Source organism: Typopeltis vanoorti, chromosome 19, assembly GCF_054136105.1.
Source record: "Typopeltis vanoorti isolate ZY-2024b chromosome 19, IOZ_Tvanoo_1.0, whole genome shotgun sequence".
Classification (NCBI taxonomy): Eukaryota; Metazoa; Arthropoda; class Arachnida; order Uropygi; family Thelyphonidae; genus Typopeltis; species Typopeltis vanoorti.
Window position 1 is genome coordinate 65,530,550 of NC_143567.1, and position 26,221 is coordinate 65,556,770.

The window sequence follows — 26,221 nt, forward strand, 5'->3', positions numbered from 1 at the left end:
GTCAAATCTTTTTTATGTGCTTATTTTATTTAACTTCAGTGGGCAGATTTTCTATTTCTATATAGACTTTTATTATTATAGGATCATTCAAAGCACAGTATACAGAATTTTATAAAGTAGTTATTTAAAACTTAAAATTTATTTATATTTAAATTAAAAGAAATACAGTTCAGAGCATAATAAGATGAAGAGTGGACAAAAATTTTTGAAAGACAACTAAGTATGAAAGTGACAACATCTAATGCCATCTACTAGAAAATAAGGTAGCAACTTAAGTTAGTTATGACTGAGCTAAAAACTATTGTGAAATGAATGCACGAACCTGCAATGTCTGTGCATCAAGTTGTGCTGCAAACTTGATGAATTTGGTCAAATGCTACAAGAGGGTGATGCATCAAAAATTTTCCCCCCCAAATGTCAGAAATTCATTGAAAATGGCCTCACAAATACTCTTCGAACACCATGCTACACAGTCTAAGTGTCCAAGAATTATTAACTGAGCATGACATACCTATGATTCCATATTTATTTATCATTTCTCCTTCAGGATACTTCTGTTTATCCATTTTGAAAGAGAAATGCTTTTAAGACATTACCAATATATATGCAACTGACTGTGACAGAGCAGATAAAAAGACAGAGAAATGCTAAACAATGAAAAGACTACTGGAACTGTTGAATATAAATCACAAGGACTGATTTATCTCCTTTAAAGTGCAAAATGCTTTAATTTTTATTTTATTATTATTCTTTGACACTTCCAGAGTCCAAGGACTCATCGAGAGAGGGCACCTGCTCTACAACTCCGACTGCATAACTACACTAACGCCATCTACCACTGACCACTACTGGTATTTCTCTATATAAAAATTCTATCCTGTATATTTTTGATCTGATCCTACATTTAGAAGTCTCTACTTACTCACCTGTTAAGCAGAACTAATCTAAGAGAATCTATAATAGGTCGGTTAATTTTTGAAGAGTATTTGAATGTTTTATCTGGTAAAAATGGATTTCTCATGAAAAAAAAGTATACTTTTACTCTAAGCTGGTCATCCTATCTATTTATTATACTTAGAGAATCATTGCATTATTATCTGCAGCAACATAGGCCAAGTGAAAGAATTTACTGAACTCTACTTTCAGCTAATTGGATTAAAATCAAAGAAATAACTGATTCAATTCAGAAGTGGCTATTTGGCAAGTGTGTGTGTGTGTTCAATTGGATATGCATTCTATGTGCGATATAAAACTTGAGAGTTTGAGAGGAATACAATGCATTTTCACTCTAGTTCACTTTTACCTGAGAAGTCTTTTTGAACATCACTCTTATGTATCATAATAGAAATTGAATCTAGATATTTCCAACAAATGGATGTTATTACAAAAGTATCATATGAATAAGAGAAATCTAAGTTATGCTTAAAAAAATCTTTCTGATTCTGGAAAATACTATTTTTAAAGAAACAGTCCTGCAGATACTGTGAAAAGAGTATGTAAATGATGTAATAAAATTTTAACACAGATTGCCACACAGTCTAGTAGTAGTGCAGTGAATGAAATTGCTGTTGCAAATCTTCAACCATCTCAAACAGAGAAGCACACAATCATATAAAATTTTATTTCTGAAACTGTACAATTGATTTACAAAGAAATACAGCTTAATCATAATTTACAAGATCATGATAGACTTAAAATTGCTTGTTGTTGTTGTTGTTTCTTTTTCCTTGATTTATGTTTTGCTTTTACTGCATTTGTAGCATCTAAGTACAAAGTTCCCTCTACTCCTTCACTATCACACTTACTTTTGAGAAATTGTAGCCCAGCCATATTAAAGCCTGCTGTATCCTGTAAAGTTTTACATATCAAATTTTAGTTAAATGATTGCAATATTCATTCTTAATGCAACAAAAATTCACTTATTACTCTGTTTCAAACAAGTATGGATTTCAAAAAATTACCTTTAATCCACTATAAAGGAATACAATCATTTCTAAGCTTTATATAATAAAACTTAAAAAAATAAAATAAAACTAGACTTATTAATCAGCAGTAATGTCAAAGCAAAAAATAAAATTTAAAAAAATTGTCTACAGTATTAATATACTATCAATACCAACACACCGTGCTTGTATGCGAAATGCTGCGCACAGGACAAGGTGTTAACTAGAGTGAATGTAGAAACGGCTGACAAGTGGTTAAGCTTAGAATAGAAAGAGGTGCGAGAAAAGAATGGTTGACTAAGAGAGAAAGAAAAATTAGAGAGAGTGATGAAATCATGCTTCCCAGGTGCAAAGATTAACGATGTTGGCGAAGCTATCATCATGCAAAAGGGTATAGTGAAAGAGTTGATTGTTTTGGCTGGAACAAATGATTTGAAAGGAGGCAAGTATGGGACGAGGAAAGACATGAGTTATTGAAAGTAACAAAAGAAGAGAGTTAAGAAGGAAGGCCATGATAGAGAATAACTTGATGCGAAGGTTATGCAGGAGGAATGATGTGGAGTGAATTTTTGGATTGTTTGCATTTGAATAGATCTAGTTGATTGAAGTGAGATTAGATATGCAAAATCAGGGACATTACATCTTTTAAGGTGGAAGCCTGAGTACACAGATACCAGTGAGGCAGTTGAGTGTAAGAATATGAAAAAAATGCTTAAGTTAGTAGTGCTGGTAGCAAACCATCAGAATGGGATAGGTACAGTAATACAAAGGATAGTCGTGGGCCTAGGGGGGGGGGGGGGCATTATCCTTATGCTAATACCATGAGCATTCAGAACAAGAGGGAAGACTTTCTGGCACTGGTTAGTTCATCTTGGCCAAAGATTATTGTCATTAGTAAGACATGGCTGACAGAAGATGATATAATTATGGGGATAGAATGTGAAGGATATTGTATTTTCAAGCAGGATAGAGAGAAAAGAATGGGGGAGAAGGATATTGTTGATGGCAGCTGATGAAATGCAAAAAAAGAATAAGAGGTCAATTGCAGATCAGTGGAAATAGTGACTTTGAGGCAACCTGGTGTGAGATAGATGCCAGTAGGACAAAATACATATATATACAGTAGAAATAGTGACTTTGAGGCAACCTGGTGTGAGATAGATGCCAGTAGGACAAAATACATACATACATACATATATATATATATATATATATAAAATATATATATATATATTTGCTGATGCATACTACCTCCATCCTTCACACCAGGGGGTGTGAAGGATGGAGGTAGTATGCATCAGCAAATAAGCTTAATGAGTGGACAGCAGATAATTATTATGGGGAATTTCGACTATGGAAACATAAATTGGAAGGAGGAAAGAAAATGAAATTATGCAGTTACTAAGGAATAATTATCCCATGCACCATGTGGTGGAAATACTAGAGGTTTGAGAGTGCTAGATCTAGTAATTGCATCTGAGAATTTGACTATAACCAATATGACCACATTAGCACCAACTAGTGAGAGTGATCATATGGTCCTGACCTGGAAGGCAGCTAAATATGTGTAATTTTCAGTTAAGAAGGGATATATGTGGAATTACAGGGCTGGTAAGTATGACAAGCTTAGGAGATTGCTTGGATCAGTGTCATGGCATATCCGCACGGTTAGCCTAGTGGCTTTGCGCTTCGCAACCATATGCCTGGGGAAGGAGTGTCCTAGGTTCGATTCCCGTCGATGACACGAGGAGTTTAAGGATCTTCCTCAGCCATAGCCAAGTTAGTTGGCCTTGGGCATGGACAGCAGAGTTTTTTTCTGCCAGTTTATCTGGGGTTTTTCATCCTGCAAGCAGGCAAACCGGCCCCCGTGAACACACAGGGATACAGTCAGGAATACTTAGAGGCATAGGGCTGACCATCTTATCCTCGTATTTCAGTTACGAAATCCAGGCATGATTGGAAGGTTGTGGGCCTTAAAGGCCTGTTAAACCCATTGGGATAGGATAGTGCCATGGCATATGAAACTGCAAGGTCTGAATGTCAATAGTGCATGAGAAGTGGTAAAGGAGTTTTTGAGGGAAGTAATGGCAGACTGCACACCTAGAGTCAGAAGAGTAAATCAAGTGGGAGCTAAATGAAAATATCATCATTAAGCTGGAGCTACAAAAAAAGAAAAAAACTGTAGAGAGAATTCAAGGAGAAAGATGACCAGCAGGCAATGAGCAGTACAAAGCACAGGCTAGAAGGGTGACCAATATGGTAATAAAGACAAAATCAGAGTATAAGAGGAAAATAGCAGAACAGGCCAAAGGTAATCCCAATGAGTTCTTTCAGTATGTTGCAAGTAAAAAGAATGTTTATGGAAGAATAATTTTAATTAATGCTGATGGTAGAGAGGTCACTGAATCAGATGAAATAGTTGAATTACTATTTTGCACATCCAGGTGGATATATTGTAGTAACAAGAGGGGTAAGGACTTATATGGAAAGAGAGATAACTAGGAGTGCATAGGATATTGCAAAACCTTGATGTGAATACAGCTATGGAATTAGATGATATGTCGACTTGAGTTGTATGAGAAGGTGCTAGGAAATTGGTAGTGCCTTTGACTACATTGTTTAATTTAAGTCCCAGCTCAGTGTTGGTCCCAAGAGGTGGAAAGTGGAAAAAATAATTGCATTACATAAAGGAAGCTCCAAGACTGAGGGCAATTACTGACCAGTCAGCATGCAGAAATAAGTATACAGGAACATTATACTATATTAGGGTTGGAAAAAAGTAATGGGCTTATAGTGATACCATTGGACTTTGTAAAGGCTTTTGAGAGGATACTACATGGAATTCTAATCAACATATTGCAGCACATGGGGATGGATATAAAGCTGGTGACGTGGATAAGATGATGGTTGATGGGGAGATAAAAGACAATAGTAGAGCCAAGTAGAAGGCCTGCGACTAGTGGCATGCTGCAGTGCTCTGTTCTTGGGCCACTACTATTTTTTAATTGTACATGAACAACACAGGAAATCATCTGAGAGGAAGTATTAAATTCTGTGCTGATATAAAATTGAGTAGAGCAATAGTCAATAAAGATGTTAAAATTTTGCAGGATGATTTAGACTTGCAGCATGAACAAAGGAAAATGGATGTCAGTTCCATATGGGGAAGTGTAAGGTTACACATGTTGGAGTGAAAAGATTACCAGCTATGTACCATATTGATATTCTTCACTCAACCTGTGTTCATTTGCCAACGAATGTCATCCACACTCTCCTTTGCACTCCCCCCCCTCTGAAAATACTGTGCCTATTGCATTTTATCCTTATGATTGTATCATCATCTGTCAACCAAGCCTTGCCAATGTCTATAACCTTTAGCTAAGTTAAACAATGCTATTTATCATTTTGACATTTTTAAGTCGCATAACTTTTAAGCTATTTTTATATCAGCAGTTCTCCATATATTTCTTTTCTCTATGCTTAAGAGCAAATCAATATGTAGGGGTACTAATTTACTCTTCATCTATATAATTTCTTCTTTTTCAGTCTCGATTCTTAAATCTGCAGATCAGCAAATAAGCTCTTATTTTATTATCTTTGAAAATATGTTGATGTATACTTCCTCAGATGAATCTACCGATATTTACAAAGACATTGCTATTTGGTCTTAAAAGAAAGTTTCCCAAATGTTTAAGTAAATAAACATTACTTAAATTAATAAAAAAAGGAAAGCAAGAAACAGTCATCTGAAATTCTCTTCAAGGAGATTTGAACAAACTTTTATTTTCAATAAATAAATGAGATTACAATCTAATGTTACATGTAAGATGATGTTATGCTTCAGGGTACAGATATATTATATATATATGACTATTGTATTGTATTGATGGAACTGTGCTTGGGAATGAGATCCAAGATCTGGAGTATTGGTCAACAACAGTGGTTTAAAATTACAGGCATATGCAAGTGTTATAAACTCTACAAGGTGCACTGCTGCATAAAGAAGGACAATAACAAACAGGAATAAGCAGAATTGTTGTGCCACTGTATTAAAATATTGGTCAGATCCCACATGGACTATTATACTCAAATTTGTTTACTTAGTCAGTGTGAAGTGAAAACATGAAAGTTCAGAGATGAATGATTAAAGCAATATCAGGACTCTGCAGTGTTGGGTTTCGTGTATAGGTAGAAAAGATATGGTATGATAGACATTTAAGTTAGTGATTGGATTTTAACTGATTACTACAAAGTGATTATAAAAAGAGTGGAAGGGGAGATGGAATGAGAAACCATCCCCAGAAATTGTGTAAAGATGTGGTGAATAGGAGAACAAGGAGTAGAATTTTTTATGTGGAGAGTGGTGGATAGGTGGAATGCATTGCTAGAATGTTTTGTGAATACTGGGGGAAATGAATGAGATTTAAGGTTCAATGTGATGGATATGTTGCTCATTGAGTAAAACCTCCCACAGTAAGTCTGACTCCAGGGAAGTGGTGGATGTAATAATAAATAACAATAAGTGAACATATATGAGTGTGCAGTTCGTGTCTTAAAAGTGTTTACAAATGATTATTTTAAAAATTCTCTTACAACGTTTCTTTTAAGTGCAATATTAATATTTGTTTCCTACCCAAGCAAAAGTGTAAACCTATAATATAGTATGTTAATGCTGTGGGTGAACTAAGGAATTAAGTGTGTTTGTTTTACATAGTCAGAAACCCTGTTCACTGTACTGGGTATTCTTATTCTGGCAAGGAGGATTATCTGAAGATATGTTACTCTTGCTCTTCTCCTTTTTTTAATGGATACTTCAAAAACATTAAGAAAAGGAGAAGAGCAAGAGTATGAAGTTCTTCCTTTAGTTTGTCTTCATTATTTAGAATCAAGATTACCTGCTTCTTTGAAATTCCTCTTTTGTTATTCTGTATGATATTCATTGTTCTTTCCAAAAGCATGATAAAGATGCTTGTGGATATCGGGTCTCCATGTCTCCTGCCTCGAGTTATCCAGAACCATCTTCCTATTTCTTGTCACAGATGTTCTACAAGAGACATATTGGGTTCCTATCCACCCAATAAGATTTGAGTACTTTCATGCCAAAACATGTATAAACATTTTTATTTTTACAAAAAACTTTTTCCATAATCAATTTAACATTAATAAATGGTGCAGAGTACTTCTGTCTCTTATAAATCCTGCTTACTCATCTTCCAGATTTTCTTCCATTAGTTTCCTTATTCTTTCTGTTAATATCATCATAAGTACTTTTCCCACATACATTATAGTCATTGTTATTTAATTTTGCTTCCTTTTTATGAATAGATATTAGAATTGATCTTGTTCATTCTTCTGGTGTTTTGCTTTCCTCCCATGGCATGTTACATAACCTGTACAGTTCGTCTATTATCACCTTGCCACCATGTTTCATCATTCCCAGTGCTTTTATGATTTTTCAAATGTTTTACTGCCTTTACAACCTCATCCCTCAGGATACTGATTTCTCCCTCTGTGCTGGATGGTGATATTTCCCTCAAATTCATCAATTAATTTCTTTTAGACCTCAACATCTCCCTGTGTCTTATATAAATCCTTGTATCTTGTCCATCTCTCTACTAGTTCTGGATTCATCAATATTTCACCATTTTCATTATTTATGGTTCTTGGCTTTGGACTCCATTTCTTACTTATGTTTCTGATTATTATATATACTTCTCTTGTTCTATATTCACCATAGCATTTATTAATATCCTCACGCTGTTCCTCTAGCCAGCGTGAATTGATTTGTCTATTCTAACCATCTTCTTCACTTTATTGCATTTTGCTCTATACTGTTCTTCCATTTCCACAAAGATCTCTCTCTCTCTCTCAACCTTTAATTCTCTTTTTTCTTGAATTATCTTGAATGTCTCCTATCAGATTCACCTCTTCTTTGGCTTTTTCTGTCTTGGGGACCATTTGTTTCACTGCTTTCTTAATTGCAAACAACACTTTGTTGTTTCTACCCCCCCAGTTCCTTTTCTGTAATATATTTCAGTTTGTCCTCAAGCACCATCCTATACATTTTCCCTCTTCCTTGCTCAGTATCCTCATATCTCTGACTTTGATACTGTGCTTGAGTTTCAATTTAATATTGGCAATCAATAAACTATGATCTGATTCCATGTCTGCCCCTTGAAATGTTCAGTTGCTGAATTGATGTAGCTCTTGCTTATGGGTATCATGTCTAAAATGTTCTTAGTCCTTCCATCTGGTGGTAACTGTATCTATCTACTCCCTGCAGACTTTTTGCTGGAATTGTGTGTTGCAAATTACCATGCTGTGTTTCAGAGCAAATTAAAGAATTCTATTCCCTCTTTCATTGTTTTCTCCATATACATATTTGTCCATTATTATTTCCTATCCTTCATTGTCCTTTTCAATCTTTGCATTCCAATCTCCTCCACTGATTTCAAGGTTATTTCCAAGCTGCTATAGAATAATTGTATTGATTCTTCAGTACTTTTCTGAAGTGGATGAATATACTTGAACTGCTTTGGTGTTAAATGATCTTGATGCAAAATTTTGCCATTATTCTTTCATGGCTGGTGTGTATTCTACTCCTGCCTCATGTTTTATACCAGTGGTTCTCAACTTTTATGCTCCACATGCCCCCTGAAAATGTGTATGTAACTGGCATACCCCTTTGCACAGATAGATAAAACTATAGTTATGGTATAACAATGGGAATAAAATAAAACATATATATATATATATACACACACACACACACATATATCTAAGGGGGAGACCTCACCCCTACCAACCATGTCCCCCAGGTTGCGGATGAGGGAAGCCCAAGCGGGCAGCTCCGAATAATGAATAAGGAGCCGTGGACCAAAGGCACACTTCAGAACCATAGTCAGGAGAAGTGCTGTAAACCACTGTCAAGATACCAGCAAGTAGAAGAAGAAAAAGGCCCTCAGTGCTGCGTGGCTCTTTGCAATCCCATCAAGGTGGTGGTGGAGGTGAGAAATCTGCAAGAGCAGGGGGTGCTAAGAATCTCGCAGAGGAAGGTAGACCAACATCTGGAAATTCGACCCTATTTATTGGTTCTTTCAACACTCAAACTCTGTCTTCCGACTCTCATATTGATTTCCTGTTTCAAAACTGCAAAATGTAAAGTTTGATGTCCTTGCCATTTGTGAAACCCAAAAGAAGCTCTGAATTAACAGCAAAATGGAACGATGGCAACCAGATTTTCCTGGGAGCTTCAGATAACGCTACAAGGGCTGGAGGAGTTGGCTTCATCATAAATGAAAAACTAACTAAAAATATTATTTCTTGTACAATCCATTCTGAACGACTAGGAACACTAAAATTAAAAATAGGAGAATTAGTAACAATAAAAATAATAGTAGCCTATGCACCCACCTCAACAGCTAACAGAGAAGAAATAGAAAACTTCTATGAACACCTACGAGAAACATTACAGAAAAAAACAACATACACAATAGTGTGGGGGGGAAAAGGGGAAAGAAATGAACGAGGTGAACTCCTGGCAGAATTTGTAGAAGCAGAAAGGCTGTACATTATGATAGTTTTTTAAAAAAGAAAACTGGAAAAAGATGGACTTGGCAATCTCCAAATGGAGAGAGAGACAAGAAATTAAATTGATTTCATTCTAACATATTGCAAAAGAATAATAAAAAATGTTGGGAAAACCTACTCCGACATTCATTCAGACCATTGTCCAATAAGAGCCACCCTCAAAATACATAGAAAAAAATGAACGCATACGAGCACAGTCCAACCATAAAAAACGTCAAAACAGATAAACCCAGAAGAATTTAGAAAACATGTGGAAGAAACCAACTGGAAATTAAAATATGACACTGATGAAGACTTAACAAACTTTAATAATCAGTTAATGAACTGCAAAGAAAGAACCTCCTATGAACTTCCTCCTAAGACCAGGGAATGGCTATCAGCAAGAATGATAGAACTATTGAAGAAAAGAAGAATAATGAAAGATACAGGAAAAAACCGTTTAGAAGATAAAATTAGCTGTAAACAACTGAGGCAGAATATCAAAGATGACTATAACATATACAGAATAACAAAACTGGCAAAAGCAGTTAGGCTTCGCAGTAGCCTAAAAAAAGTAGAAAAAGAAATCAATCATAGACAATCAAGGAAACAGATACACAAACAGAGATGAAATGGAAAAAATAGTAACATCGTTTTATGAGAACCTTTACTCATCTAAACAATAATCACAGCTCCAATACCAGACAAAAATTTAGAAATACCATCTGTCCTACCTGAAGAAATAAAAATGGCTATCCACCATATGAAAAAATGACTGATCACCAGGAATTGATAGTATAAAATCTGATGAATTAAAAATGGGTGGACAAATACTCTTTAAAGTTCTAGCAGAAAGATTTACCCAATATATACAATTAAGGAAAGTACCTACTGAATGGAAAACATCAAAGACCATAAGTCTGCATAAAAAAGGTATTAAAGAAGACATCAGTAACTACAGACCCATCTGTCTATTAGCACACACACACACGTACACACATAAAATATTCGCCAGTCATCCTAAACAGAATACCCATCAATGAAAATAACTGCAAAGAACAGGCCAGTTTCAAAAAAGACTTTTCGACAATAGATCACATTCAAATTATTACTCAACTAACAGAAAGATGCAGAGAATACCAGATTCCACTTTGTCTTCTTTTTATAGATTTTAAAAAGGCATTTGACACTGTTGAACATAACGCTATTTCAAGCTTTAATTGAACAAGGTGTAGAAAAAGCATACATCCAACTCATAAAAGATATCTACAAAGAAGGCACGACAAATATCACACTTTTCAATCACTCGATTAACTATTTCAACAAATATTTAGCTATTGGCGTTTCATGGTGAAGACAATGAGTGAACTTAAATTAACTTAAGTAGAGGAGTAGGTCAGGGCGATGACTTATCACCTAATCTCTTCACATCTACCCTGGACAGCATCATTTGAAAAAGACATGAAAGGTGGAATAGACATTGATGGTGAAATGTTAAACATCCTATTATTCACCGATGATGTGGTATTAATATCTCACTCACCCAAACTCTTAGAATCAATGCTGAATAACATAAGCCAAAACTCCCAAAAAATTGGATTGGAAATACATCCGGACAAAACAAGATGGATGAAAAACAAATACTGTAAAGATTATACAATCACTCTAGAATCCCACACCATCAAAAAAAGTTGAAGATTACATCTACCTTGGCCAGTCCATAAAAATGAATAATGATATATCAAATGAATAGCAAGGAGAAAAAGAGCTGATTAGATAGCCTTCAACAAAATAAAATCAACAATTACCAACCAAAACATAGATATAGAAATAAGAGCCCATCTTTTCAATAGTCACATCTTACCAGCATTAACTTATGGTAGTGAAACATGGAACACAACTTTAAAAGAAGAACAAAGCTTAATAACAACTCAACGTGCAATAGAAAGAAGAATGTGCAATGTAAATAAAACAGACCACGTAAGACACACAGAAATCAGGAAGAAGTCTGGACTCAAAGATGTAATAAAAGCAGTCTACAACAGCAAAAGAAGATGGGCAGGACATCTCACCAGAATGAGAGACAACAGATGGACAGTCAGAGTAACAAACTGGTATCCGAGATACCAAAAGGAAACCCGGAAGACCAGCCTTAAGGTGGGAAAACCAATGATTAAGAAAGTCAGAAGAAAATGGAGAAGAAAGGTCCAAGACTGGAATAGCTGGACTCTTTACGACCTGCAGTCATGGAGAAATCCTGACTGAAATCACAGGTCCATCAAGAAAAAAAATATATACGTTAAATTACATATATCGATAAACACAAAAGGACAATTTAACGAATCTTATAAAATCATAAACATTTTACTGGGTAATCAGTGAGCTGATTGCACAGTTCATCAATGGTTGGGGTATCTTGCTAAGGTAGAGTAGTAAATCATTATCAACATCCAGCTGTTCCTATATTTATTTTTTAATAGTTAAAGATGATAAACCAGTTTCAAATAAAAGTTGTCTTGAAAGGTAACAAATATTTGACTACAATTTTTGACAAAGTCGGATATTCCTTCTCCATTCCAATCCAAAAACTAATCAATGATTTTTGGAATGAATAGTTTTTAAACTATTGTTACAAGATATCTCAATCAACTCTTCTTTATTGACATTGGAAGCCTACATTTTGCCAAATCAAATGTGAAGGAGTCTCGAATCCATTCTTGCATTTCATCAGGGAGTGGAAAATACTGCCTTATAAAAGTGCTTAAGTGAACAATTATTTGTTGTCTGATGCCTTCAAAGTCTGTAATAGTTTGCTCATTTTCTTTGAGAAATGAATCTAGTCGCTGAAATTGGTCACAGCTGTTCTTTTTGATTCTGTTTTCCCAGAGATAAATTTTTTTACCATGGCCTGTTTTATTCTCAACACAGAGCACATCAATGCAATGATAAGTTCCAAATATTCATTTTTTCAAAAATATCAGCTAAATATGCTAATCATAGAAGCCGTTCTAAGTCTTGTAGCCTCAAAGAAAGTCATGGTCCACGAAAAAAGGCATACTTTGGCAAAGAACATTTCCTCATGACAACCAACCTCCTATGCAGGCTACCCATTTCTTCACAGATAATTGAAAAAAGTCGAGACTTCAGTGGTTGGGTTTTGACGAAATTAACCATTTATACACTTTCATCCAGAAGAATTCATTTTAAATCATCAGGAAGGAATTTAGCTATTGGCGTTTCATGGTGAAGACAATGAGTGAATTTAAATTCACACATTTGCCACAGTAATTAACTTTTTAATAATATGTAAATATTTCGTGTTAAGTATCTTAACCACCTAACCGGCCATTATGGATCAAATACACATCCTCGTACACTTCGTATCCATCAATTTCAATGTAATATCAATGGTATTACAATTTTAATATGCACTTCGCATCCATGATAACCTTGACGTCTATAGACGTCTTGGCCGGCGGTGTGGTTAAGACATCATCAGTATAATTATTAAAAAATACCAGGAATTACATTCAAAAAAACAGTTAATGCACATGCTTACATTGGAATCCCTCTATGCATATAGTAGCATCGGCTATAATTAAATTAAATGAGTTGCTCTTCTGTGCTGTCAGTTCCCCGTGAATAGTTATGAATACTCCCCAAGTTTCACTATATAATAGAATGAGTGAACTTGCATTCTGGTGCAACTTATTTTATAAGACCTACTAGTCTTGTGATATAACCACTCATTACTTTTGCTCCATCAGTACATAGAGAAAAGAAATACAATTTTTCCATTCACGATTGTTTTTGGCAAAAAAATTAATCAATCATATTAAAAATATCCTCACCTGTAGTAGGTTTTGAGAGGCTTACAAAATAAAATATCTTCAAATATTGCATCTTGGAATTTTCCACACACAAAAACAAGTAATTGAGCTAGTCCAGCTACATCTGTCAACTCATCCACTTGTACGGCAAACCACGGGCTACATTGAATAGCTTGAATGAGTTGGTCCTTAATATTACTGGCCATATCTTTAATTCTCTTGAAAACTGTGTTGCTTGACAAAGGTTCTGACAAGGTTTGCCTCTTTTTGACCAAACATACAAGAAGCTATTTCTTCTGCTGCTGGAAGAATGAGCGACTCGCCTATTGTGTGAGCCTTTCCGGCTTTGGCAATTTCAAGGTTTACTTTGTAAGATGCTTTAAGTGCACTTTCATTTTCTTCTACACCAGAAAAATACCTAATTGCGGTTTTTCTACTACTCAAGTCTTCCAAAAGATGTTCAAAATAAGGGCTTATTTTTTAAATGCTCATGTTTTGTTTCAAAGTGTCACCGTAAAAGAGATAGGTTCATAGAATTTTGTGACAGGACTTCAGAGCAAACAATGCATTATGGATTTGGTCCTACTAAATTTCCTCCAAGTTAAATTAAAGTGTAAATATAATTCATGATATTTACGATTCTTAATTTTTTTTTATATCACTTGATTGTTTAACATTTAATGTTCTTTTAGTTACTGCTAAAGCCACCTCTTTTCTCACATGGGATGATGATGTAGTAGCAATCAGCTCTGACTCCATATTACTTTTCTTCTTAATTATCCATTTATCCATGTTTCAAGGCACTTTGGAAACGCGTTCATAGGTACCAGTTGAAGTTTCCTTCATATATGTACCCTTATCTTCTTAGAACAATAGCAGATCATTTACATGCATTTTTATTTGTATATTCCATACATTGTGTGTGTATGTTTCTACTGGATATACCCATACTTTCAGCAACAAAGTGTATAAGTGTAAAAGATTTTAAGCACATTGTTCATCAGATGATTATCTGCAATGTATGTTCTGTACATTTGTACATCTGCAATGTATGACTACTTTGTTACTGACTAAGATACCTGAGGCAATTAAGGCCAGCATCTAATAAAGCCCGTTTAAAAAAAATCACATTTATGGTAAGTTGCAGTGGTTTGGTTTTTACACACATACACAGAAAACGCAATAAGCAATGGCAAATCAGTGGCACCATATTGTCTAGCGACTGTATTGTGTCAGTGACCTAGACCTTTGTGGGTGGTGGTTGTGTCGTCCCATTTAATAATATTATGCCGCAATAATTCGTAAGTTTTAATTAAAAATATTGTTATTTTCGCATTGTTTTTATATTTAAATTGTTCTTTCAACATTCAGTTTTATGATAAAAAATGTCTTACTTGATTTGAATTCATATTTTACGCGAAAATAGATGTGATCTAATCTAGTTCGCAACAATTAATAAGGCCCAGTACATTTGTTGATGGGCCTTATTAAACTGCTATAATTTATGATTTTATTTTTTGGTGATTGCTCATAATAACTTAGTTACTTTTTTTTTTTGCTAAAGGCCTCTGAAAATGTCAGGCGTTAAGAAGAAAAGGGGTCTTTGGACTGATGAAAGACTAGAAGCAGCTATGAAAGCTGTGCAAAGACGACAACTATCACAACGTGCAGCATCAGAATGCTATGGAGCACTTAGAAGAACATTGAGGAACCATTTAAAGATGGAGAAAACAATGAAAAGATTAGGAAGAAATACTGTGCTAACAAGAGAAGAACTTGGTAAAAAGAATAATAAAGTTTGCTTCAATTGGCGTCCCTTTAACTCCAAAAGCTATACGCAGGCAAACTTTTATATTTTGCAAACAAAATGAAATTAGGAATAACTTCAATAAAGAAAGTGGCCTCACTTTCTTTATTGAAGAAAATCTTCAATCTTCAATCAATCCTTCAATCAATTGAAGGAAATCTTCAACCAATCTTTTCAAGGAAAAGATTGGTTGAAGTTATTTTTAAAGAGAAACAAAACAATTTCTAAACATAAAGCTCAATTTTTGAATTCTGCTCGAGCTCAAAAACTAAATAAAGCCATAGTGAAGCAGCACTTTGATGTAGTCAAGAAGCTTTATGAGAAGTTGGACATTAATCATTATCCAAAACGCCTCTGCAACATGGAAGGAGAAGGGATGTCACCTTACAATACATAATCAGCATGCAGTCTTTCACGCAAAAAAAGGTACTAAAAGAATGGTCGCTCCAAACATGCTGAGAATGTCACAGTTGTTGGTTGTGTAAATGCAATAGGGTCTACTATTCCCCCTATGATTGTCTTCAAAGGTAAAAGGCACAAGCCTGAGTTCAATGATAATTTGCCTCCTGGAAGTTTCGTAAGAATGGCACCAAAGGGGAGCATGACTACAACGTTATTCATTGACTTCATTAACCATCTTGGAAAAAATAAAGCTCCTGAAAAATGTCTCCTGATTTTTAATGGGACATTGTCGCACTTAGATTATTTCATAGTTGACGCTGCAGAGAAGAATAATATTTTGCTGTGCTGCTTTCCTTCAAACCACTCACAAACTGCAGCCTCTAGACAAAGCTGTCTACCGATCATTCGAGCATCACTGGAATCAAGAACTCGTGTTGTTCATATACCAAAACCCTGATAGAAGACTGACCAAAGCACATTTTAATATGGTTCTCAGTAAAGTCTGGTCAAAGTGTATGACCCACAGTAATATCATCAGTGGGTTCAGAGCAACAAGCCTGTATCCATTTAACCCTGACGCCATTCCTGAAGAAGCACATGCATCATCTGTATTAACTGAAATTTCTGAGCCGCAATCTCAAAGTGTGAGAACTGAAGAGGATTCTCAAGATATTTCACCGATTCCGACTACTTTTGGGTTGAATGTTAGCAGGCGCCCAATTATCTATGACTCTGATTCTTCTAACACTGAGCCCAAGTCTTACGTCTATCAGCCAAGACATCAACATCGTCCACTTCGACTCGACTTCTCAACATCTTCGGATTCCGACAATGAGGAGGCTACATCAATAACAGTACCTGTAAGAACATGTCCTAATCCTCCATCTTGTGATTCAGATAACTCTGATGATGATATTCCATTGGCAAATCTAAAAAAAAAAAAGAATTCTTTGAAGTCATTGTTTCAGGAGTTAATGCCAACACCAAATTATGCAGTTGTAAAGGCAACACCACGAAGAAAAGCGTTAAATTATAAGGACCAGAGAGCGACCAAAGATCTTTTCAAAGAAAAGGATAGTAAGAAAGAGAAGGCTACCACAAAAAAAAAAACAGGAAAAACTAAAACAAATAAAAAATAAATAAATAAAAAAACAAACAGAGTGTCAAAAGAGGGGTGGTATTGCCATGGATGCAGAGAAGAAAAGGTTGCTGATATGAGGCAATGCATATGGTATCTTAAATGGTACCATGAAGAGTGGGTTGGTCTCACCAAAGAAGAATGTGGTGTATTTGTATGCCCTTATGACTGTTCTGAAGCTAATAATTATGATAAAATTAATAATAATTATTATATTCCTTTTTAAATATTTAATTTTGTTCAAGGGCTTTATTAAACTACTATGGTTTAATAAGGTCCACACAAGGTGTTTTTTAAAAACTTGGTTAAAATATAAATTACTAAGAATTGTTCTTATTTGTGTTTTTTTAATTAGTGATAATACAAACTTTAATATGAACACTGTTGTTTCAATCATCTAACTTATTCAAATTTTAAATAAGGTGGGCCTTATTTGCCTCAGGTACCTTAAATATAGATAACATTAACAAAACTGAGAATTATGAGGTATATGAGGAAAATATTGAAGTAACTGTAACTTTAGAACTATCCTCTCCTAGTTTTATTTCAAGGAAAAAAGTGCAACTGGTCAAAATTGGTGTCATAAAAAAAAATAAAAATAAAAAAGTATTACAAAATTAGTTATGGTATTTCCTTAGGCTAACCAAGAACAAAGTAAGAAGTGATCCCAGGGATGTCGTCGCTGCAACAGCATTCTTGGGATCACTTCTTACTTGATTAAAACCAGCAATTCACTAAACAAGGAAGATCAGAGGAAAAACTCATCATTTGGAGAAAAAAAAAAGAGTTTTTTTATGAAAGTTCAAGCCATGCTTGATAATAGTACACTGGCATAAACTGAATTATGACAACCTGTCTAATGTTGTATTACCTTTCACGTGGATAACAGCCTGTCCTAACATGACAATGAAATGTAATAAAAAATAACACTGGATTTATAGGTCATAATAATTATTTACATTTTGCCACTTAAGCTGGTAGCCTTCACCTGGATTTGGGATGAACACACAACCTACATGAATGTGTAGGAACCATTACACAAGTACAACAGAAACACATAAAGCATGGAAGCTGGCACATGGTCAGTCACTGTTCAGCAGGTGTACTCGGTAGTTTGTAGAAAAATTAAAGTCTGATGTGTTTAAAGATCTGATAAATGATTTCCAAACATCACACGAAATCAGTCCTTAGTTTCTGTTGAGAGCGCCATTACATTAGTTTATTGGTCAAAAAAAATATATCAACATACTCATCATGAGAATGAATTATCCCACAGGTGTTTAACTGGGATCTGTGAATTCAGCTGTTTCAAAATTGAGACTCCATCTCAGTTTTGAAACAGGTGCAACATTCAAAAGTGTATATGGTTTGCACTATGAGCTGGTATGCTACACCAGTCATAAAATAGTCAACGTACAAAAGAGGTTCAAATTCTGACTTTCCACACAGGAATGATCACATGTCTACTATGTAGACAAGATAAACTGTTCAATCATAGCATCCAGTACTGTCGACATGGTGTAGCATAGAGGCGGCTTGCCTCATGGTGTGGCTTAACACGTTTGCTGCCACGCTACTTCGGCATAGTCTGTTCCCGTATGCCAAGCAATTTCACTTCTTCGAGGTCAGTACGGCAATCTCGTTGCCGGCGATAAGCATCATACGAGTATACTCGTAGTTGGCTTGTGCAGAGCATATACTATCTATGAGAATACACAGTTTTGATGCTAGCTCCACAAGCCAAGCATTTCACTTCTTCAAGGTCAGTACAGTAATCTCATTGCCAGTGGTAAGCGTCATACGAGTATACTCATAGCTGGCTTGTGTAGTTGGTTTACCAACTACGAGTATACTCGTAGTTGGCAGCGAACGTGTTAACTTCCGTACTTGCTACGATAACAATTCCTGTTAGTGTAGCAAGTATGGAAAGAAGTTTTTCCAAGCTTAAACTGATTAAAAATTATTTGCGAACAGCAATGACCCAAGAAAGATTGGTTGGTCTAGCAACTGTATCAATAGAAGTGGACATAGCTTATAATTTAAATTTAGAAGAGCTTATAAACAATTTTATTGTGTGATATCCCCATAGAGCAAACATTTAATTAATATTATTATGTAATTGTTTTGCATTAATGTTTCTCTTGTAATAAAAACAAAATAGCAATTGGAGATTTTCTTATATTTTTGTCTTATAATCCACCAGGGGTGATATTTAATTGTTTGCCTCAGGGTGCAATCTAACCTGGCGATGGCCCTGATAGCATCACATCATAAAATTCTTGAAATGTGCCCTCACTGGGAGAGGGAGGGGCAGGATATTATGACAGTATTACATGAAAGAGTTACATAATTACTAACTTCCTGTCAACAATTTTCTTCCCAATTGATTAATTGTTATCTGTCGAGATGCCAATTATTAAATCTTATATTTCTGTCTTCAGAGGCACTTTTTTGCTGTGTCAATTCACCTAGATCTTGGTCTTCCTCTGGATCTTTTTCCTACCATTCTGGCAAAGAAGACTTATTTTGCTAATCTTCCTTTTTCCATTTCGCTAATGATGTCAAGTTCTTTCCTAATATCCTCATTTTAATACTGCCATTGATGTCAATCATAGCACTAAATTAGGTATATATCAAGTTAGATTGTCCTTTTTTTATGTACATTCAATCATGAAAGGCTGATAACCTATAGTACGTTTAGCACTGTTAGCAGGCTAAGGATTGGATAATGTGGGAGAACAGAGACCAAACACGGAACATGTTTTGTTTTCAAGTAGTTTGAGATTGATATAAAAGAATAAAATTTAAACAATTTCCCACTTCTTTGTTCCTAAGGAAACACACCTGTTTTTAATTTGTTATGCACTTCTTATTCCCACCTTTTTTTTTATTTGATTGGGAAATATATCAAACAATTGTGAAATAATTTCACATTTGTTTCATATTGTGAAATAAAATTGTTTTTAAATTAAAAAAAAAAAGAGTTAAAACAAGCTACTGCAAAAACAACAATACAAAAACTATATAAACTGCAACCAGGAGTCATGAATAATTTGCTCCCAATTTTATAAAATCACCAATAATATTAATTATAACTAGTATATACAATGATACTTGTTATGACAACAAAATTAATAAAATTATTTTCACAAAACTATTATGGAAAGAGTCTAGTTAGTGGTCTTATGAGTTAATCATAAACTAATCCTAAATTTTCAAGAATTAGAACTGTTGAAGTTCTTAGCACTGACAGTAATAGTACAACTTTTTATTTGTGCATATTAAATGCTTACTTACTCTGAGTTTTTTAATGCCAGACACCATAAGTGATTTCATCTTCTCAATAACAGGCAACAGACTATGAGTATTTGTTATCTGACCACAGTGAACCCTTTGAAATTAAATAAATAGGAAATTGAATAATAATGGCATAATGATAACTAAACTCAGTCAATTGCTAATAATTCTTAAATGATCAAAATTTTAAAATATTAGTTTATGAGGTGTGATTAAAAATGACAGATATTCATTTCTTATATCACCTGGTAATGCTATCTAATGAGTTCACTTAAAAATAAACCTCTCTAAGTTATCAAGAAAAATAAATAAATAAAAATGATTTCTGGGTATGTATTAATCATATCCCCCTTTAATTATTCAAATTTATGATTTTCAAATCAACCCTTATCTATCTGAATGCTCCCAACATTTACTATACTTTTAAAAGCATTGCAAGAAGGCTTCTTTGCTCAAAATGAATATATTTTGACAAAGTATAAGATAGTCTGCCCTAGTTGTATATTTCATACCATCTACAGAAAATAGTACTTGTCAAATATGAATTTATTCTATAATTAAGTGGTATAGATTAATGTTATTTTTAATGTTAATGTTATTTTTTTATGGTAAATTTAATTATGGCAAAGTATAAGTTCGCATCACTTCAACCTGAGTATTTACGGGCGGGTCTGGCTCCCTCTGACAAGACCTCAACAAAGGTCAAAACTGGCCTGGGTAGTGAACCCCCCCCCCATAATGTATAACATCATACATGTCTGCTAGGAGATGTGTTTCACATTATGGAAAATACTAAGGATAGTGATCAGAGCTTACTCTACCTTTACTATGAGTTATCCCTGTCATGAAAGGTTTGCTTACGCTTGTATCTGCCAAAACGTTTATAGTTTCTATATTCGGCATGAAACTCTTGTAGTTTTTCCATTCAGCATTGAAATAATGTTGGATTCAATATCCACTTAATTTGAATAATAGATTAATATTATTTCCAAATAAAGGCAAAAATTCAAATTATACATAACATCTTATGTTAACACTGCAAAGTACAAAATCTAAAGAAAAGCCCATAGATCCACAGTAAACAATTATTATGACATAAGTCAAAATTACACAAAATATTTATACAAAATTTGAATATAAAAAGCGAACAAACTGACATTTATCTATACATGGATATATCATCAGGGAAGGAAATGACATCAGATATGCAACACTTCTGAATAATGCAATGCTTGCTACATACAATACTTTTACAGAAGATGCTCACATTGCTTTAAGTACTATAGGTGCTATTCAGACATGGTCATTTCACAGTCATAAAAACTGATAGAACACCTTCGGAATGATCTGTCAGTTTCTGCCAGTCTAGTGCAGGCTAAGCTATAGCATTCCAATAAGGATATACCTAGAAGAATTTAGAATATGATCGGGGCCAAAAGAAAGTTCAGATACTGTCAAAATATGCCTGATATATATAATCATGTCCAAATAAGTCTTTCAACATAGCATATAAGAGGGATGCATCGATTATTCAGTTTTGCTTTGGTACTCAGTCGATTTGGCATATTTTCCAAATATTTGGCTTCAGAATATCTTTCTGAATCAGTAGAAAGATTCAGCATGCAGCCAACCAAAGCAGAAAAAAATTCCTATTACATGCATTATAACACTGAACCTATTGAAATTAGGGGAAAGTCTCCCCTGATCTTGCATGATTGCATAAAAAGGCTTGTCATTTGTCAGACACTTTCCTTGGTGTTTCTATTTTAGTTTATATTTTTATGCAGTCTTAAAAGTTGTTTATATTTTGAAGTATTAAAATTTGTCTTAAAATATTGAAAAAGAGTATAATTTTAGCCATGAACAATACAAAACCAATATTTGGAAGTTTTACGATTTATATGCAAATCCAGAATTTGCAAAATGTAAAATATGCAAACAAGTTATTTGGGAAATACAGAAAAAAAAAAAATTCACATATCTGATTAATCATATAAAAATACAAGAATAACAATGACTTTGTAAAACATAAAGGCAAAATCTTTATGTTGTAGCAGAAATTATTGTTTAATAAAAAGTCATGTTCAACTGCTCAAAAAAGAAGAATTTCCAAGGCTAATGTGTCAACTTTTCTGCAGTACAATTTTTCAGATAAAATTTCTTTCTGCATTAACTATCAGGATATCCATCAAAAGAACATTTTTTTTAAGAAGCCTGAAATATTTATGAGGAATACATACAATTTACAGACAAAAAAAACTGTTGTTTGTAGTGATGGTTGTTTGTAGTGGGAGAATTAAGTAATGGGGGAGACAGTGAGATGTGTGCAGTGGAGTGGAGTTCTCCTGCAATGAATCCTTGAAGGTGTAATGTAATTATAATAAACCACATAAAACCTACTCACAAAAACACAGAAAAATTCCTTTTCCATCATCATAATTTAGCATGAATTCATTTTGATTAATATACTTTATATTTTGCAATTCAAAATTAAAGTTTATTAATATCAACCAGACTGACATACCTTGCTGGCGTGGTTGGCCAAGTGGTTAGTGTATCTGCACTCCAGCCAAAAGGCTGCGGGTATGGATGTTTTTGACTGTCTGTGAAAATACTAGTGGTGGTAGTGGGCGGTAAACATAGATGATGGTAGTTGCAGTTCATTGTAGTTGGTGGATTGAGTGGTGGAGAGTTGTTAAATAGATGCTCTCCCTCGATAAGTCCTTGGACTCCCTGGAGGTGTCACATAATAATAATATCCCATGAGGCAAGTGGGTGTGAGAATGACAAAGTGTGGAATCTAGTATCTCAACCAAAAATATTGAATAGGGTAGTCACTTCAGGAAGTAAAGGTGGGTTGGAGCCTAAAGGGATGCTGTAGTTTCTACATACTAATGCCAAGAATTATTGCTATAGGCCAGAGTGTTCCAAGAATGATCTGGAAGACATGCAAATTAGAATAATGAATACAGCTTGAGTGATTAATATGGAAGACGTCCACTATGAAGATATAAATTGGAAGAAAGAAAGATCACATGGAAGGAAATGGAATTTATGCACCACTGAGAGATGATTACTTAGGCAGCATGTGATAAAGGGGACTAGGGGTATGAGCGTACTGGACCTGGTCATAGGATCAGAAGGGCTATTCATAACCAAGGTGGGCACATTGATTCTGATTGGTGATGACTGTGTGGTTCTGTGGGAAATATTGTAAAATATGAGGAATAGTGTGCCAAGAAGGGGTATATGTAGAACTACAAGACAGGTGATTATAACAGGCTTAGGAGGAAGTTTAATCTGTGCCATATCATAAAACACCACAATGGAAGGATGTTAATAGTGCATGGGAGATGGTTAAGGGTCACTTAGTAAAGGAAGCAATATTATATACCTAAGGTCAGGAGGATTAATCAGGTAGGAGTTGGATGAATAACGTAATTAAGCAGTGCGATTAGATAGGATATCAGCTCGGGTTTTGTGAGAACGTGCAAGGGAACTGGCAATGCCTCTGACTAAGCTCTTGAATTTAAGTCTCAACTACAACAAAGTTCCAAGGGAATGGAAATAAAATAATTCACTTGGATAAAGGAGGTGGTGCTAAGACTACAGTAGCAAATTATAGACCAATCAGTAACTCAGGCATGGTGGTAAAATTACTGCAAAAATTGGTGAAAAACATAATTCAAGAATGGGTGGATAAGAATATGATACTGTATACTGGATTGTAAAGGGTCGTCATGCCTTAGTAATTTACTAACTTTTTATAACAGAGTAACAGCTGAGTTGAATAAAGGAAATGGAAGTTAGTAATGGAGTAACTTTTTCATGTAGTACTATCACAATTATCCTGTACCCGCGTCCCCCTGAGGGTGCATATCAGGAATTTGATGATGATGATGAATAAAAAGAAAAGGTTAACTTTTGGTTTTATTATTTATCATGTATGTAAACATTTCCTATTTCTGTAACATAAATTTATAAGAAAATATTTTTTCCAATGATGTCAATGAAGAACTGTAGTCTTGTTTACAACAAGCAACTTCCATCTCACCACCATGTTGCTTACCATGCCAGGTAGTAGTGTGCTTGCACAAAGATTGTACTTCCAAAGACGAAGTTGAATTAGTGAGTGAGAGAGAGAAAGAGAATAACAGAACAGCTGCAGCACTGATGAGAAGAGAGACAATGTTCTAAAAACTTGGAAGTTTAGGAGAGAAATAGAGTTACAAGGAATTCTCAAGTCAAAAAGGTGGAAAAGTGTTATGAGGAAAATAAATTGTTATCCCAAAATTAATGGAGCTAAGTTGTTGGATAGATTAAAAGTGATATATAGTTTCTCCTGAAGCAATGGGCAGTTCCTTTTGATACAGTATGTAGCAAACATATTCTAGTTAAGCGAGGCAAACCTGAAAGAAATGAATTCTTTTTGTGTTTAAGGATAAGAAAGAAGTTTCTGCAAGGAAAAAGGAACTTTAAAATTATCTTCATATTTCAGGGTAATAGGAAAGGAACTGATATTGTGCACAAATATATGAAAGAAGAAATATGTTCTCTCTTAAGAAAAGTTGTGCACAAATATATGAAAGAAGAAATATGTTCTCTCTTAAGAAAAGTTGTGCACAAATATATGAAAGAAGAAATATGTTCTCTCTTAAGAAAAGTTGTGCACAAATATATGAAAGAAGAAATATGTTCTCTCTTAAGAAAAGTTGTGCACAAATTATTTTCTTGTTTTAGAAGAAAAACAGGTATGAGCTAAGTAATTTATATTTTAATGGCCATTATTCAGAGCAGAAGAAACTGTGTCTTATAAATTCAGAGTTTGTGTATTCTCATCCAATAATATGATCTTGAAGAGAAGAAATCTTGTTATGTTCTTTAACTGGGTTGTGTGAGCCCTTTTCTCTTTAGGAGATAAGTTTATTTATAATGCAAATGTATATATAGTGCTTGCAAAACATACATATTACGCACATTGTTAAGGCAATACCATAAATCTACATTTTAATTATGTGTAAATAAAGACGTTATTTTTGAATTTTCTTTGTCTCTCACTCAATCTCTTAACTTATAATAATATCCTGGATTCGAATATGTAATGTTAATCACTCAGGCAAGTCAAACTCTGATATATATATAATGACAACCAGGGAAAAGCAGATGATACACACAGGGATCTGTTCTTTCACCTTTTCTATTTAGTTTTGTAAATGATTTTGTGATGAACAAGACTCTAATCAGATTAAAGTGGTGTCTAAGAATCTTAGAATATCAGATCTCATGAGAAAACAAGGTAATGAAAACAGTTGATAAGGATGAGTCACAGAGCAAGTCTCCCACTTGAAGTATCTTGGTAGCTGGGCACCTGATATTACTGAAGTAGAAATTAAGTGTTTTTTAAAGAGCTTGTCCCAATCACAGTAAATTCTAGGAAACACTCATTCTTCCATCTTTGGTCCAGTGTGTCGGGAGTACTCCATCTTGCCTGCTACAAGATGGAGTACTCCTAACACACTGGACCAAAGATGGAAGAATGAGTGTTTCCTAGAATTTACTGTGATAGTAGCTTTTTATTTAGGGCTGTAATCATCGTTCATTTCTTTTTCTTTGCTTCAGTTTTGCTTATTCATGTACTAACTTTGTGTATATATGTGTATACTTATGTATTGTTCCTGCATTGACTTTGGAAAAATATAAGACATAATAATTTAATGATTTGGTTATTATATTATCTGTATCATCAACATCTTTCTAAAAAGTACTAGTATGAGTGATAATCAATATGTAAGCTTCCACACATAATTTAGATATGTGTGGAATCAACACAAAAAAAAAAAAAATTGCAAAAAAGAAAAAATAATAATAATAAATTATCATCATTATTATTGTTATACAGTTATTTTCATGGAGTTCAGAGACTTAAAGTGGAAGACCCACACTAACTTTTATACACATAAAACTTATCATACCTTTGCTTAAACTCCTTCACTGTTAAGGCAGACCCTCCATAGCTCAGTCGATATAGACGAAGCACTCATCATCATTAAATTCCTGACATGTCCCCTCAAGGGGTGTACAGGATATGATAGTACTACATGAAAAATTTACATCATTACTAACTTCCTATATACAATTTTCCTCCAAATCAATCTGTTACTTGTCAAAACTCCAACATTATCAGATCTCATATTTTTATCTTCTAAGCCACTTTTTAACATATCATATATCTTAT

General features: G+C 34.3%; 1 protein-coding gene across 2 annotated transcripts in view; it reads right to left on the reverse strand.

Annotated features, from left to right (window-relative positions):
• Window positions 1-1,665: 1,665 nt before the first annotated feature.
• Window positions 1,666-26,221, reverse strand: part of LOC150096200 (WD repeat-containing protein 3-like) — a 301,884-nt gene continuing 277,328 nt past the window's right edge. The window contains exons 25-26 of one of the 2 annotated variants that reach the window (XM_090408833.1): window positions 19,987-20,080; window positions 1,666-1,848 (exon numbers count right to left, since the gene is read on the reverse strand). In XM_090408833.1, coding sequence (XP_090264959.1) covers window positions 1,681-1,848; window positions 19,987-20,080 — 262 coding nt within the window. In that variant the 3' untranslated portion in view covers window positions 1,666-1,680. Of the gene's footprint in view, window positions 1,849-19,982; window positions 20,081-26,221 lie in introns of both variants that reach the window. The other variant, XM_090408834.1, reaches the window with a different exon arrangement.